The 17,846-nt window shown below is 38.0% G+C and overlaps 1 protein-coding gene across 4 annotated transcripts in view; it reads right to left on the reverse strand.

Moving 5' to 3' along the window:
- Nucleotides 1–1,510: 1,510 nt before the first annotated feature.
- Nucleotides 1,511–17,846, reverse strand: part of KIF27 (kinesin family member 27) — a 76,323-nt gene continuing 59,987 nt past the window's right edge. For all 4 annotated transcript variants that reach the window (XM_059657024.1, XM_059657025.1, XM_059657023.1 and 1 more), the window contains 4 exons: nt 15,634–15,840; nt 13,329–13,527; nt 10,925–11,089; nt 1,511–7,537 (listed from right to left, as the gene is read on the reverse strand). In XM_059657024.1, coding sequence (XP_059513007.1) covers nt 7,053–7,537; nt 10,925–11,089; nt 13,329–13,527; nt 15,634–15,840 — 1,056 coding nt within the window. In that variant the 3' untranslated portion in view covers nt 1,511–7,052. The remainder of the gene's footprint in view (nt 7,538–10,924; nt 11,090–13,328; nt 13,528–15,633; nt 15,841–17,846) is intronic.

Here is a 17,846-nt window from a genome sequence, read left to right on the forward strand (position 1 = left end):
TAATGCATACAATGTTTGTTTTGGCATGCTATTTGTGGTTCTTCAATGGTAAAATCACTAAAGTCTTATTTACTTTGGTCTATGTTATGGTTGTTGGAATTTATCCAAAACTGTTTATCATTTTCTATTGAATGGTTCCACATTTTCCTTTTATATTCTGCTTATAGCAGCTTCTTTTCATATAATCCTGAATTAATAGTAATCTCAGGAAGAGGAACCAATATAAAAAACCGGGATGTATATTTCAAATGGCAAAATCAGTACTACTACCTAAGAGTATTCTTTAGGGTTTAGAAATAGCCAAAGGCCCTGACTGGTTTGGCTCAGTGAATAGAGCGTCAGCCTGCGTACTGAAGGGTCCCAGGTTCGATTCCCGTCAAGGGCATGTACCATGGTTGAGGCACATCCCCTGTGGGGGGTGTGCAGGAGGCAGTTGATGGATGTTTCTCTCTCATTGATGTTTCTAGCTCTCTACCCCTCTCCCTTCCTCTCTGTAAACAATCAATAGAAATAGCCAAAGATTGAAGATGTTTCAGCGCTATTGTCAGAGAAAATATATTTGCTCAAAATATTTTTAAAAATTCTTTGCTGATCTATGAAATGCTTTAAAATAAATCTCTTTATCTTTTCTTATCAGAGCTATTAGAATCCTAGAACACTGTGGGGACTGAGGGGTAAGTAAAGCTATAATTTGCCTATAATTTGTTGTTGGTAATTGGAGAGGGTTTGGGGGTCAGAAAAGTAGTTCTTTTAAAAGCCCCCTCAGATTAAATAACTTCTAACATTGACCATTTTGGACTTGAAAAATTATACTTTGCTTTGTGTGTACTGTAATAAGCTTGAAAACTCAATACAGTATATGAATATTATTTCAAAGAACATTTCATTCTACTTTTTTTCTTTTGTTCTACTTTAATTACACAGGTATTAACTAATAATAGCTTTAAATTTCCAACAAACATAAATGTACATTCTTAAATGTTTTCTACTCTTTTGTTGTGGTTTTGTTCCTTGGGAATATAAAGATTTTGCTCATTATGACAAAATATGTGAAATTGTTGTATTTTTCTTTTAAAGTACTATGGAGATAACTAAGTAGAGCTGTGTGTAATAATTTACCAGAAAAACCTCATTCCTAAGTCTAGTTCAGTATATTTGGGTTTAAGTTACACTGCTAGCATTTCAGTGGCAATTCTCTTAATTCACTGTGGAAATTCCTAGAAAAAAATATAAAAAAGAGGCAAATAAGAGCTATGTAGAATATCAAAAGCCAATATTATGACATCAAGTTTTTCTGAGCTTTCTATAGTTTATCTTGTTCTAATTACTTCCATATTGGGGTATTCTTGGGGTCAACATGAAGGTCATTATAAAAATCAAACACTATTCCATTATGTGGTGTCATGTATGCACTGCAATCCAAGAGCAAGGAATGGAAGCACTCATTGCTGGGACAGACAATAAGGGGGGCAGTGTTTGTAGAGAATTTAAAAACACTAAACCTTATGAAAAGTCATCTGCTTTTTATTTTCAGGATCAAGGTAAACAATGGCAATGATAAAATATTCCTTCCTTGTTGGGCAGAATCCCACTACCCCACCCTTTGAACACTACTGCCCATATGAGCTCTAAAATACAACATACCCAATGCATTGAAGAAAGATCTTATTCCCACCTTTATTTTCAATTTTGAAAATATAAATGTAGAAGAATGTGTTATCAGTACTAGTGAAGGCAGCCCATAGCCTGTAATAACTTATTTTAAACAAATTTTTATTGATTTAAGAGAGACAGAAAGTGGGAGGGAGGAGAAACATTGACTTGTTGTTCCACTTACTAGGTATATCGGTTAATAATGCAGATTTTGTAATCAAAGAAAACACAATAATTTTAAGAGAAACATCAAAAGTGCTTTATTCAAAGTAGTGTCCATCGCTAGCTACACATTTCCCCCATGTTTCAAGTAATTTGTGGATACCATCCCAATAGAACTTTTCTTGTTTTGAGGCAAACCATTCAGAGACCCAATTTTCCACTTCTTTGTACATTTTGAAGTGCTGCTCAGAAAGTGTGTGTGCCATCGATTGGAAAAAGTGGTAATCTGAAGGAGCAAGGTTTGTTGAATACAGCGGGTGGGTTAATACTTCCCAGGCAAGATCTTTTAACGTGTCTTTAACTGTTTTTGAAGTGTGTGATGGTGCATCATCAGGAAGTAAAATTACTTTGCCGTGTCTTCTGGCCCGTTCTGGTCGTTTCATGATTAAAGCATAGTTCAAATTATTTGTTGTCGGTAGAGAACAGTATTTACGGTTTCATCTGGTTTTAGAAGCTCATAATATACCACACCTTCCTGATCCTACCAAATGCAGAGCATTGTCTTCTTTCCAAAGCAATTTGGCCTTGTAGTCGATGTTGATGGTTGACCTGGATCAACCCATGATTTTGTGCATTTGGGATTCTCAAAATAAATCCACTTTTCATCGCTAGTCACAATTCGATGCAAAAAAGACTTTCTTTTGTGCCGTTGAAGCAACATTTTACTGATAACTTTTTGGCTTTCCATTTGTCTTGTGTTCAGTTGATGTGGCAACCATCTTCCTTCCTTTAAAATCTTTCCCATTGCTTGTAAACGATCAGAAATGGTTTGCTGAGCAACGTTTCATCTTTCTGCAAGTTGTTTTTGAGTTTGACATGCATCTTCATCCAATAATGCTTGTAATTTTTAGTCTTCAAACTTTTTCGGTTGACCTGGACATTGTCTTTCACATTGAGATCATCACTTTTAAAGCGTTTAAACCAGCGTTAACAGGTATCTTGAGATGGAGCATGTTCACCATAAGCTTCCCGAAGTATATGATAACTTTCAGCAGTACTTTTCTTCAAAATAATGAATTAAAACTTCCCGCAAATGCTCTTTTTTTGGTACGAAATTTGACATTTTTAAGCGTAAAAATATCTATGATGTTAACACCTTCAGCAAATTTGACATATGAAGTTTTGAAGCTTGCTATCAATACAACAAAATAGCATACATATCAAATCCCATGTATGTTAACATATGTGTAACTCCATCTATTGAAAAAAATCTGCATCATTAACTGGTACACCTAGTATTTATGCATTCATTTGCTGCTGCTTCTATGTTTCTTGACCAGGGATCAAACCCACAATCTTGGCATATTGGGGACAACACTCTAACCAACTGAGCTAACTGGCCAGAGGTGTAATAACTTGAAATGTAAAATATACATAATGGCCCGGCCAGTGTGACGTAGTGGTTGAGCATTGACTTACGAACCAGGAGGTCATGATTTGATTCCTGGTCACAGCACATGCCCGGGTTATGGGCTTAATCCCCAGAAGGGGGTATGCAGGAGGCAGCTGATCAACAATTCTCTTTCATCATTGAAGTCTCTATCTCTCTGTCCCTCTTTCTTCCTCTCTGAAATCAATAAAAATATTTTAAAAATAAAATATACATAATGCATGTTTTTAAAAATTGCAGTGAAGTTGAGAGAGGAATTGTAGACATGAGCTTACAGATATTATAGACAGCGAACATTCACATATCGATACTCGAGTGATTTAAAGTCACAAGTTTGTGCCTAAGAAAATAATTGAAAGAGCAAAATACGTCACACTTGCATTAAATGCATAAGAATTTGTGTAGGCTATAGAACCACTAAGGATTTGACTCCTGGGCATTTCATTCTAAAACTTAGCATAAGACCTGTTTGTGTGTGTGTGTGTGTGTGTGTGTGTGTGTGTGTGTTTTCATATAAGACACCCATTCTTGAATAAGGATTTATCACTTTATTGACCTGGACCAATACAAACAAGCCAATTGGCTAGTGGCAATCAAGTTCACTTAATGAAGACCATGTGTATTTTAGCTGACACCTTGAACCCTGAGTTCATAAAGATAACAAGAATCATGGGACCAAAAAAGAAAAAGAAAGAAAAAACAATTAGCAAAAGAAAAACATTAAAGCACAAAAGCTTTTCATTGATGTTGTTATGCCCATGGTTACCTATACTTAGAGAATTCTCCAACACTGTTACCTATAACACTCTGGAGATAGGAAAGGAACTAGTATTTTTTGGATGCAGGCATGTCTTCTTTCAAAGGCTCTGGTATGGGTATGGTGGGGGGTACCCATAATGAACAACAATAAGAAAACCATAAACATTTTATATACATGCAAAAAGGCAAACACAATGATAAAATGTTTAAACTAAAGAAATCATGTGAAATAAAAAGTAAAACTTATTAGTAATATCTGTAAAAAAATAATTTTACTTGCCTTGAGCAGATGCCCTAATTTTTCTTTCCTTTGTGAGGGCACTAACTAAACTAAAATGATAAGAGGTTCACTTCTAGAATGTATTATTCAGGATATTATTTATATGTGTGTTGTGTATTTATATAGCATAGAAAGGATATATGTTTAACTGGAGGAAGGAAAAATCTGTACCTCTGCTATTTAGAAGTCAGTTCACATTTGCATTATCAAATCTAATCACTGTTGGTTGGATATAACTTCTTATTTTGAGTTGGCTTTCAGAAAATGTGTTTATATTGCCACAGATAAAACAAATATGTGTCAATTTCTTGGGCAAGCAGGATTCCAGTATCAGAATACATTCTTACATGAATTATTTCTAAGTTATTTAAAATTGGGACCTTCATTAATAAATATGTATTTATCCTATACATTAAAAGACTAATATGCAAATTGTCCCTTCGACTAGGAGTTCAACCATGAGTTCAACCAGGGGGTGGGGCTGGCAGGCCAACTGCCCGAGGCCTCTCCCCCAGGCCAGCCCAGCCCGATCAGCCCCGATCAGGGCAGGCCAGCTAGGCCCCACCCGTGCACAAATTCGTGCACTGGGCTTCTGCTTAATATATAATTGCTATGCTTTGTTAAGGCACTGGATTTTGCCATTATATATTTACACATTACATAGGATAGACATTAAATATATATCATACAAAACAAAGGCAAAAGAAGGAGACTCACTTAAAACCAGAATCTGACTTCAAATAGTCCGTTAAAAACAAAATTTCCAAGATAGTTTATAATTTCATTGTTTGAAGCAGTTTCTCATTGGGCCAATGTTATAAAACTATAGTTCATTTCCCAGGTAAGTCTACAGAAGTCTAACCCATAATTTAAGTGAATTTTAGTACCATGCTTAAGAGATATATAAAATATTCGCCAATTTAGAAGTTTGTATTGGTTTGGTTTTCTTTTCCTATAGCTGTGGGACCAGGGGACCCTATTCCCTAGGGGCTAGAAACTAAAAAAAGGAACCATTAAGTCTTTGAGCACAGGGTAATAGTTTGGGCATTAGGTAAGATGGTCAGGCTCAACAGCAACAGAGAAAGGGGCAAAAGAAAAAAATAGCAGCACCAGATAAGAAAAAAATCGAGTCAGCAAGGAAGTGAGTGACTCATTGAGTAGGCATCTATAAGTAAGGGTGTTTTTGCTACCATCCCACCCAAACATTAAAGAAACAACTTTATTTTAAGTGAAACTTTGGAAAAGTAATAAAAATCACAAATAAGTAAAAAAGTAACAAAATATCTCTCCGGTCATTATAACGGGATATTTTCTGTGATTGAAAAATATAGTGCAAAAGTGCAAACTGTATTATGTTGGGCAAATTAATGTTTAGTTCTTAATTCCAAATGAAGTTATTATATAAGGTTTAGACCAAAAAAATATTGAAGAAAAATTTTCATTTACTTACTTACAGCCCCAATGTAGTCTGGCCTGTCTGGGTGCAAAGCCTGACTAAACAGGTTGTAGAGAAAATTCTCAGATGATGTGCATCATATTATTAGTTAAAGATCTTCTGGCTCGACTTCAAGCTTTATAGGTGTACTAGAGGCCCGGTACACAGATTTCTGCTGTGGGGTCCTGCAGCCTGGCCTGAGCCCTTCTCGCAATCCGCAATCTGGGATCCCTCGGGGGATGTCAGACTGCCGGTTTCAGCCTGATAACCTGGTCTGTGGGGATCGGGCAGAAACCGCCGTCCAATATCCCCTGAGGAATGTAGTAGTGTGTGAAACAGCAGGTGGCCAGGTAGGAGTCCGAGCCCAGGCTGGGCGCCACTCCCGCTCATCTCAGCCCCGTTGCACCTGCTGCAGCTGGACCTGCCGCAGCTGCACTCACCAGCCGTGAGCCTGGCATCTGGCGCCCGTCAGTCAGCTGTGGGAGTGGACTGACCACCAGGGGGCAGCTCCTGCGTTGAGCGTCTACCTGCCCCCTGGTGGTCAGTGCGCATCAAAGTGACTGGTGGAAGGGTCAACCAGTCACTTAGGGTTTTATATATATAGATTTCATGTAACCAGATATATTTTCCTTGAAATGTTAGAATGCTTTAGTGTTATTCTATTATTGCTTCCCTGTTTCATAGAACTGCACTAATTTCTCCCATTTTTAGTAGCATAAAGAGAGAGAGATGTTGAATAGATAGGACAGGAAAGAAATGAAAACATGTATTCCATAATATTATCAAACCAATATTATAACATTCTAAATACTATTCCAGAAAAAGAACAGAGGCCATGTTTAAAGAATTAAGACTGATCACTCAACCTCTGTGGGTTCTAAGGATCATAAATTAACCTTAATCCACAAATCTAACCAGTTGCCAGACTACATTTTGGCACAGGTTTTTAGCTGTGTCAATACATATGCAGTAGGTGACTTTCCCTCTGACATAAGCAATATTTAACTGGATCATTTTAAAATAAAAAAACCCAACAACTTGTATTTGAAAATAACAGTCACAAACTTATAAGATATAATTATTGCATTATAACATACTTACGTAATATACTTTTATATTATATAATAATATACATTTGATGGATATACAGTTTATTATTCTATTCTTTATCTTGTTCTTCAAATATGCCTGGAAAAGAATTTTAGACAAATTTGTAAGTGGAAAAATTTAAATGTTCCATTACTTGACAGTATTTGGAAAATGTGTGTTTGGTAATTATGGAAAAGCAAATTAAAAGTTCTGTGAATAACTACCTAAGTTTTTAAGTCACTCGGTTTCCTAGCTATTTCAATGGAATCGACAGCCATAGATCCAACCCCAACTCCAAGACTGGACCGTCGTAATGATAGTTCCAAGGCAGAAATCTGACGTAACTCTTTGCGACACAACTTTACAGGCATGACACCATGAAGCGGTCCCACATTTCCCATTGGCTGAATTTGGGGTGATGGTTGACTGTGAGATTTTCTAAACTGATTTTCATCTATTTCTGTTTTATCCTCGTCGCTTAACAAATGTCCACTAGTGGGTGCTAAAGAGCTATAAATTGGAGGTAATTCAGGGCCATTTTCCCAGAGCTTCTGAGAATTTGTTTGTGTTCTTAAACTGCTTGCTGAACTGTCTAATTCTCTTTCCCTTCCACTTAATTTCATACTTTCAGTTCTGGATGCCCATTTTAATTCTTCTGAAACCATGCTTGCTTCTTCTGGGTTCAGGATTCCATCTCCAGCATCATGATCTAAAAATAATCCAAAAAGCAAAGAAAGTTAGAGTGTTCCTCAAAAGCAGGTATTTTAGTCATGACATCCTAACATTATTACATTAGTGTTTTTCTTTTTTATTGAGTTTATTGGGCTGACATTGGTTAATAAAATTATATAGGTTTTCAAGTGTACTAATTACATTATCACTGATAAATTGTTTTTCAGCTTTTTTTGTTAAATAATTTCTTAGACAAATGTAAGTGTGAATATGAACTATTCTGATTTTACTTCGAGGCATCTTGCATGTGAATAACAGAACTTTTGCTCTGGAACAAAGTTGAGAAATAGTCTGCTAGTGATTTTGGTACTCCCTGGAAACACAGAAGTGTTTGGGCCTCTCTGCTTCCCTTCCAACCTGCCCTCCACTGGGATTGCCACTGGTGATCACATTCCAAATCCTAGCTAAGTGAAGCCAGCACTGGAGAATACTGTCTCTGCCCCATATCTCCAGCGACACTTCTGGGACTTGGCATTATATGTGTGAAAATCTAGTCTTGATAGGAGGTTTCTACTCTCTGAATATACTCTGGGGTTCTATTATCAAAATGGAGATGGGAGCAAAGCCCCTCAGTGAGGGACACTCTGCTGGAACAAAGCCTGAGGTTCTCAAATTATAGAATCATCAAACAGCAAAGACAAAAACTTGCTTAAGGGAAGCCCATATAGGTGCTGGACCTCATATAATGAAAAATGCCAACTTTAACATATGTTGACACACGATTAGGACACTTCTAGTCCTATGAACATCAAGTTTAAAAACAGGAGTTGCACAATGGCAACTCCCAAGCCAAATTTGACCCTCAGATAGGTTTTACTGACCCAAAATTTGAAAATTGGAAAGTGTCGTATAAAAATATAGACTTCCAACATTTCTAGAAAAAGAAAGAGAACTGACAATTTCTGAACAGCAACTGGAGCAGAGTTGCCCCTGCCCTCTTAAACAACAGCTGCAGTCCCCTCTGCTCACTTTGGCTTCCCTGGCTCCTGCAGGCATGTTAGTTTGTGATTCCTGGTTTAAAACATAATTTGTTTTCTAGTATTTAAAATTCTCTCAAAAAACACCTGAATGAGCAAATGACATAGATCCTCACATAGAACTAGCAGATCCTCACACAGCTGACCACAGACAGTGCTCCCAAGGTCTGCTTCACATTAGAGTCAATAGGAAGTTTTAAAAATCCTAATGCCCAGGTCACAGTGGCACATGCGGAAGAACACAGAGGGCTCACTGGAGAAGCCCATCTTGGATTCTTCACAATAGAAAGTTTCCCTCTTCCAGAATTTTACCATTAGGGAACAAATTAGAGAAAGAGTAATTCACCCAAGCTCACACAGCTAGTAAATAAGAAGTTAGGAGTCCAACCCAGATCTTTTTTTTTCCCCTTGTTTTATTAAACCCAGATCTTCTGATTCTAGTATCCTCACAGAGTTTTATAGTGATTTAAAGTGATAGTAGGATAGAGACTGAAATATGTAAACAAGAACATAGACTGCATGTCTATATAAACTGATTCTATTCTCATAAAATATGTTAGAAAACAGATGCACTATACCAGTGATGGCAAACCTTTTGAGCTTGGCGTGTCAGCATTTTGAAAAACCCTAACTGCCGAAACCGGTTTGGCTCAGTGGATAGAGCGTCGGCCTGCGGACTGAAAGGTCCCAGGTTCGATTCCGGTCAAGGGCATGTACCTGGGTTGCGGGCACATCCCCAGTGGGAGATGTGCAGGAGGCAGCTGATCGATGTTTCTCTCTCACCGATGTTTCTAACTCTCTCTCTCCCTTCCTCTCTGTAAAAAATCAATAAAATACATTTAAAAAAAAAAAAAAGAAAAACCCTAACTTAACTCTGGTGCCGTGTCACATATAGAAATTTTTTGATATTTGAAACCATAGTAAAACAAAGACTTATATTTTTGATATTTATTTTATATATTTAAATGTGATTTAACAAAGAGAAATCAACCAAAAAAATGAGTTCGCGTGTCACCTTTGACACACGTGTCATAGGTTTGCCATCACTGCACTATACGGAGACATAACCAAAAAGTGACCACAATATTCTGGTCAAAAGATTAATTTTTGCATTTGAAAATGCTAAAAATACTCAAAGAAGATAAATACAAGCCCAATAGGCAGACAATGAAAAGAGTACTATAAAAACTAATGAACCGAATACCAATTAATATGTATTAACTAGAGGCCCGATGCACGAAATTCGTGCAAGAGTAGGCCTTTCTTCCTCCGGCTGCCGGCACCGGCTTCCCTCTGGCATCCGGGACCTGGGCTTCCCTCGTAGCCCTGGTTTCATCTGGAAGGTTGTCCGGAAGGACGTCTGGAAGGACATCCGGTCTAATTAGCATATTATGCTTTTATTGTTATAGATTAGGATACTAACTATATAGCATCTTTTAGAAAACTCAGAATTTAATATGTTTAAGTTGCAATATTTTATTTTTTTAAAGTGATGTTTTTTGTTTTTTTATTTTTAAATATATTTCTTTATTGATTTCAGAGAGGAAGGAAGAGGAAGAGAGAGATAGAACATCAATAATAAGAGAAAATCATTGATTGGCTGCCTCCTGCACGCCCCCTACTGGAGATCGAGCCCGCATTCCCGGGCATGTGCCCTTGGCCAGAATTGAACCTGGGACCCTTCAGTCCACAGGCCGACACTCTATCCACTGAGCCAAACCAGCAAGGGCAAGTTGCTATATTTTATAATTCAAACCAATCTTGTTTAATGTTATTATTATTAGAGTACCATTTTGAGATAAGATATAATACAAGCTATATCCCCAATATGATTCCAACTTTATTTTTTTTTTAAAGCATGAGGAAAGTACTGACAAGAATTATACTAAATGTTAACAGTTTTGAATAGAATTATGGGTGTGTTTTTATGCCATATTTTTCAAATTTTTCTATAATTACTATATATCACTTTTATAGACACAAAAGTTTTTAAGATGGGTCAAAATAGAATAGTAAATTAGCTGAAATCGTATCTTTTTTTTTTTAATCCTCACCCGAGGATATTTTTCCCATTGATCTTTAGAGAGAGAGAGAGAGTGGAAGGGAGTTATTTTAGGTTAGGGAATACAAAAGCCTATGGCACATGGCAAGCAATATGTGTAGTTTCCTTCACACATATACATTTATTCATTCATTAATTTTCCCTGCTGTTCTTTCTATCTTATACATAGACTAGAGAACTACTTTCACTTACAGAGTCAAATAGAAGTTAAATATCTAATCCTAAATAACCAAATCAATTGGGAAAAGCTGAACTACAAATTAGATGGACTTTACCAAATGCTAGAAAAACATTGTTAGCATGACAAGTAGCATTAAATGCTTACATTCAGATGGTACCGGTGGCCTCCAAACTGCTTCCCCTAACAATTCCTTAAGTTTCTTCTTAAGATCTCTGCTGGTTTTCTTATAGAAATAAAGATCTTTTTCCACCTGTTGGATTTTATCTTCATATGTTTTTAAAGTTTCCATAATGCCTTCCCCATCTTGCTCTATAAAATAGAAATTTACATTTAAAATCAGCTTAAAATAAATGATTGAAAATTATGTATTTTCATATTTAAAGGGTCAGATTATGTTACAATGTATCTGTTACCTGAATGGATATGTTTCTACCTACAATTTGGATTCTTCTGCCTCTAAAATTTTTCAAAGTAGGAATGATACCTTAGTCACCTTACCACATTTTTATGATTCATAAGCACTTTCTGAATAGCGACTAACTAGGATTTATCCTTAGAACAACAGAAGGTTTTTTTCTATACAAAGTTCACATTTGGAACTTTGTCCATCAGCTACATCAATATCTTCAAGTTTATATCAGGAACAGTGGGCATATGAAAAGTCACAGGCCTTTGACTATAAGCCCAGAGAATATATGACAAAAAAAACAACAACAAAAAACCACACAACAACAACAAAAAAAACCCTCAAAACAAACAAACAAACCAAAAACAAAGTCAAAAGAAGCTAGAAAGATTAAATTACAAAGGAAGACACAACAAAAAAGAGGAAATAGCATAATAACGGAGTGAGGCAAAAGTAGGTTTATAGTTTTGAGTAGGTGACACAGAGTTTATTCTTATACTAGAGGCCCAGTGCATGAAATTGGTGCACTCGGGGGGGGGTATTACCTCAGCCTGGCCTGTGCCCTCTCGCAGTCCAGGAGCTCTCAGGGGATGTCTGACTGACGGCTTAGGCCCGTGGGGGAGTGGACATCCTTAGTGCTGCAGCGGAGGTGGGAGAGGCTCTGAGCCCGCCATGAGCCCGGCTTCTGGAGCACTGACCACCAGGGAGCAGCTCCTGCATTGAGTGTATGATGCTCCCTGGTGGTCAGTGCACATCATAGTGACCAGTTCTGCCATTTGGTCTATTTGCATATTAGCCCTTTATTATTATATAGGAAGGACTAGAGGCCTGGTGCATGAATTCATGCATGGGTGGGGTCCCTAGGCCCGGCCGGCAGTCAGTCCTGATCGGGGCCAGGCCGATCGGTGCGGGCAGATCAGGGCCGGCTGGCTGCGGGGAGGAATCGGCCAGGGGAACCAGGCGAGGTTTTCCAGCGTGGGGGTAGGGACTGTGGGAGGTTGGCCAGCTGCAGAAGGTTGGCTCTGGGAGTGCACTGACCACCAGGGGACAGCTCCTGAGCATCAGCCCCTAGTGTTCAGTGCGCACCATAGCGACTGGTTGACTGGTCGTTCTGGTCATTCAGTCATAATGGTTGCTTAGGCTTTTATATATATAGATTATTATTTAGTAATAATGTTATTTTCCATACTGTAAACCTACTTTGCCCTACCCTGTACATTAAAATTTATATTAAAATACCACTTTTAGAGTCTTAAGGTAAGCTGAGCACATTTGAATGATTATGATGTGAGGGATCCTGTCATCAGGCAACTGGATGTCAATTAACTGGTTATAGAATTAACTTAGAGGCAAATTGCCTAAGCACTCAAATTCACATATTTTCCAATTTTCTGCTTCCTTGGTTTGCTTCTTCCAGATCCCTTTAAATGCATTTCAAACTAAAGATGCATAAGAATCAAGACTAAGCAGCTAAGCAGCCTGGACCGAAGCATTACCAGTATCCCCGGGCAGTGATTTTGTTGTCATAGCAACTGCTTGTGTACCAGCTATATGCCCAGGTAATGTGAGGACTGACTGCTATGACAGCTCTTTCCACACTAGAGTTGATGGTTGAACTATTGTGCACTGGTAACAGTATGTGTCCATCAGTGGCAAACTAATTTTGACCTAAGATATAGCCTTAATGCATAAAAGTTATAATCAGCTGAAAATTATAACAAGAAATATAACTAGAAATCTGACAGAGCCTATCATTTTAATTTTATGAAGGGAGAGTAATTTAAAAATCAACTACTATATCCTTAGGAGATAAAAACTTTTCAACTGTACACCACAAAGCCAGAAGTCATTCCACAACTCTATGTAAAAACTAGACCAACAACAAAGTAACAGGATTGCAGCAGTTCTTGTGTGTGACAGTGGGGATAAGCACATGGGGTGGCATTTCAAGCATGAATAGCCCCACATCAAAGGCAGTTATCCCAACATGTGCTAACCAAAAGATGGAAAGCAGAAAAACATGGAAAGTAGTAACTTTATAGATGCTGGACTTTTAAGTGATCAAATGCTGTTCTATCTTCCTTCCCAAATCCCCCTCCTACATATCACCTATACAGAACTGACAAGAGGGCAGGCAGGTACCTTGGAAATGATGTAACAGCAATTGCATTTTTTGCTCATGTTCCTTTTGTTGGAAGGTCAGTCTCCGATCACACTGCAATTTCAGATGTTCCAGTGCAGATTCCAATTCACGAACCATATTATCCTGTTCCAGGATCTTAATTTTAATTTCTTTATTCTGTAACTGTAGTTTTCGCTCAGTTTCTCGCAAATTAACCACCTAGAAAATACATTTTTTGACCTTTTCAGTCTGTCTTAGGTACAACAGATTAATCTACTTCTGTTAGGTAATGTAAGATGAACTTCCTTAATCACCATGGTATAACTAGGCAAATGCTTTGTAACAGACCCCAAAATAACCTAACAGCCTTTTGAACTTGTTGGGATTCTGAATTGGTAGTAACTTTATTTCAGTATAATGTTGCTCTACTAACTGCTCCTCCAACATTTCTTAGACATTTATAATCCTACTAGAGGCCCGATGCACGAAATTTGTGCAAGAGGCTCAGCCCCCGCCCTCACCATGGCCCTTGTCAGCTGCCTCTGCCTCCACCCGCCACAGCTTTCCAGTCTAATTAGCATATTACGCTTTTATTATTATAGTTTACATTTATAATCCTATAATTCTATTTCTCTAGTCTAAGCAGATATTAAGAAGCTAAAGACACTGATAATAGCCAGATAATTCCCCATGTTAAGTCCATAATGGATGTTATAAATAAGTGACAAAATTTTTAAAACTCTAAATACCGAGTTTGGTTTTAGATTGTCCATGTAGCCCATTGGGTTCTTCTCTGCATTGATATGAAGCAAAAATGTCTGTGTCACAGAGCTTGTTAATAGTATAATGACCTTTTAAGAAAAATACTTTTCCCAGTGGTTCTCAGAATCAGAAAATCCACTGACCTTAGCCTGGACGCTTTGGGTTAAGAACACTTACTGTAAGATTACCACAAAAGAGTTATCTATATCAAAACCTTTGGAGTACCCCACCATTTTTCTGCCCTCCACACACCCAGCGATAGAATGCACTCTCACCAATAACAGCAGCTTACTACTGACAATAATTATCCAAGAGGAGGGCTGTGCACAACAATTCTATTCATTTCTCATCCTTTTTAACTTGTGTAACAGAATTAGAACTTGATTTTAAACGTCAGTGTTTTATTGCTCATTAGTTGTCTGATATTCCCTTAAATTGCATATACTTTTCAGAGAAAAAAGTTATCTACTTGTTTAACACTTCATAATATATATTTTTAAAGAATACATTAGAAAAAAGATGGATATAGTTCTCCATGGTACAAAGCATTTCTGGATCAGTAAATTGTCAAATACATATAAAATCCTATATAATAAAAGCCTAACATATGCTAAGTGTCTGGTCATCTGTTCAACCAAAGTGTAATTAATATGCTAATAATATGCTAAGGCCACTCAACCACTCGCTATGATATGCACTGACCACCAAGGGTCAGACAGTTGACCAGTCGCTATGATGTGCACTGACCACCAGGGGGCAGATGCTCTGACTGGTAAGTTAACTTGCTGCTGGGGTCCAGCCAATCAGGACTGAGTGAGACAGGCCAGACACACCCTGGAGCCCTCCTGTGGTCCCTCCCAGGCTGGCCAACCTCCTGTGTCCCTCCCCAGCTCTGATCATGCAATGGTGGGGTCCCTCGGCCTGGCCTACACCCTCTCGCTATTCAGGACCCATTGGAGGATGTCAGAACGCCAGTTTCAGTCTGATCCCACAGGCCAGCCTGAGGGACCCCACTGGTGCATGAATTTGTGCACCGGGCCTCTAGTATAAAATATTTTTATTCATATTAAGCGTATTCAGGTTAGTGCTAAAATCTCTATTACTGTCTTTGCCAGTGATGTACCACTTCAGCTCCATATCAATTCAGAGGTTATGATGAAAAAATTAAGTGTACCCCTCTCCTACAGCAATGAAAGGAAGGTAACCCAAATTTGGAGGCCCTTGATTTTTCATGAGTGCTGATTAGCAACATCCAAATCTAGAAAACATCAAGAAGCAGTGACTGAGGAATGTAAATTCTTTGATTTTAAAAACTACTTCAAAAAGCTCTTATTTCAGAAGGCCCTTCAAATTTAAGAACCACACCAAGTTAGGCGTACATACTTGGATAATCAGAAAGCTTTCAGATGACAGCATGCAGTACTGTAAAGAGAAATCATGCTTAAATCTGAAGTTACACCATTTTTATATGTCTTTTAATTACTTAAAAATTCTAAATATGTAAGATGTGAAGGCATCTTGACCCCTTTTTAGAAGAAAATCCTCAATCTCTCAAAAACTAACCTTATTGAAATATCTGAAAAGGATAGCTCTAATCTCAGTAGGATTCAGGGCAATTAGTTTTTCCAAGACGTTTGCTTCGCTATGATAGAGGCTTTGAAATGAAACTCTGAGCGAGTTCTGGCGACTTTGGATGCTTTCATTTTCATACTCAATTGCAGCTTCCAACGCTTCAATCCCTTCTTCAAGCTGGAAAAGAGTGTGTTCTTCCTGCATATAACGCAACAGAAATTATTTTATTTTATTATTTTTTAAAAATATATTTTTATTGATTTCAGAGAGGAAGGGAGAGGGAGAGAGAGATAGAAACATCAGTGATGAGAGAGAATCATGGATCGGCTGCCTCCTGCACTCCCCCTACTGGGGATCGAGCCCACAACCCTGACATGGGCCCTTGACTGGAATCGAACCTGGGACCCCTCCGTCTGCAGGCCAATTCTCTATCTACTGAGCCAAACCAGTTAGGGCAGAAATCATTAATTTTAAATGAAATAGTATAACTTGGACTTTGTCACATACCAAGATCTTACTATGCTAAGTCCTCACTTAATGTTGTCGATAGGTTCTTGGAAACTGCGACTTTAAGCAAAACAATGTATAACAAAACCAATTTTACCATATGCTAATTGATATAAACAAGAGTGAAGTCCATGTGGCATATATCTGGCCACAAAAACATCACCAAACCCTTAAATAAAGACCCAAAACACTTCTAATATTAAACATTGAAATAAATGTGAGCTATACATACATTTAAGGAAGATTAATAAAAACAAGTAAGATAATGATTTTCCAACCCACTAATTCAGTTGAGGGTTATGGGTGGCCCAAGCTTGTATCTACACTCAGGGTGCAAGGTGGGAACCCTCCCTAGACAGGACACTCTTCCATTGCAGGGCACACTCACACCCACATTCACTCAGACTGGGACAATTTAGACACATGTATTCATCTAATGTGCACAGCTTTTGGGATGTAGGGGGAAGCCGGAGTCCAAAGAGAAAACCTTCACAGACTAAATTCCAAATAGATAGTGACCCCGGCCTGGAATTGATGCCTCCCCTCTCCCATCAACATTATAATGAAATGACTTCGAATGAAATGACATTACTCAAGGACCTGCTGTATTTGAGTCTAATGGAAATTACCTTTCTTCTAAACTTTAAGGAAAGAATGTTTATTGAGTGCGTGCTATGCTATAAAGTGCTTATGTTGGTATACACATATATAACATATAATCATTGAATCCCTGCAATAAATCTATTAGTAAAATGGAAGAGGCAGAAGCTTAGGTGAGTTATGGAACATCCCAAGGTCATACAGCAAATGCTGAACACCAAGCCTCAGCCCACAGGATTAGCTATTTTGTAATACATCTCCCTCCCTAGCTCCTAAAGTATATATTATGTGTCCGGGAGATCTGGAGACCCATTGATATTTCTTCAAACATCTATTAAAACAATATATTGCTAGGAGGGAAAAAATAAATAAGATTCAGAATAAATTAAGAACTTGTAACCAGAGTTGTCTCTCTAAGGGAAAAACAGTATGGCATTAAAAAAAGTAGTGAGGATTTAAGGACATGAAACATTTCATAAGAGACATCATTGGATATGGCAGCGTAACATTTTTTTCATATGTCAGAGATTTCCTTTTTAGGAAAGAAATATGATGAATACCTATCAGAAAATCTAGTGGTTCTCTGAACTATCCAAATAACATGTTATGTGGGGGAAGGGATCCAAATCTTGGTAAGAAATTATTCCAGACTTGCCAAGACCTTGATATACACTGAGTAGCCAGATTATTATGACCACCCCATCAGTACCTTCATTGGGCTACCTTTTGCCTTCAATACTGCAGCACTCGTCATAATAATCTGGCCGCTCAGTATATATATATATGTATATTTGTACATGTGGTGGAGCAGGGGTCCTCAAACTAAGGCCCGCGGGCCACATGCGGCCCGCTGAAAACATTTATCCGGCTCGCCGGATGTTTTTGCCCCCGCTGCCTGTTGCTTAGCAGCCGACTAGTTTTTTTTAAACTATAGTCCGGCCCTCCAACGGTCTGAGGGTCAGTGAACTGGCCACCTGTTTAAAAAGTTTGAGGACCTCTGTCAGGTGGAGGTTACCTCTACTCTAAGTTCCTGAATGCATAGTATCTTGTCTATATTCATGCCCTGGTTGCCTAGCACAGTGTATGTCACACAGTTT

The sequence above is a fragment of the Myotis daubentonii genome, chromosome 11, assembly GCF_963259705.1.
Source record: "Myotis daubentonii chromosome 11, mMyoDau2.1, whole genome shotgun sequence".
NCBI classification, from domain to species: Eukaryota; Metazoa; Chordata; class Mammalia; order Chiroptera; family Vespertilionidae; genus Myotis; species Myotis daubentonii.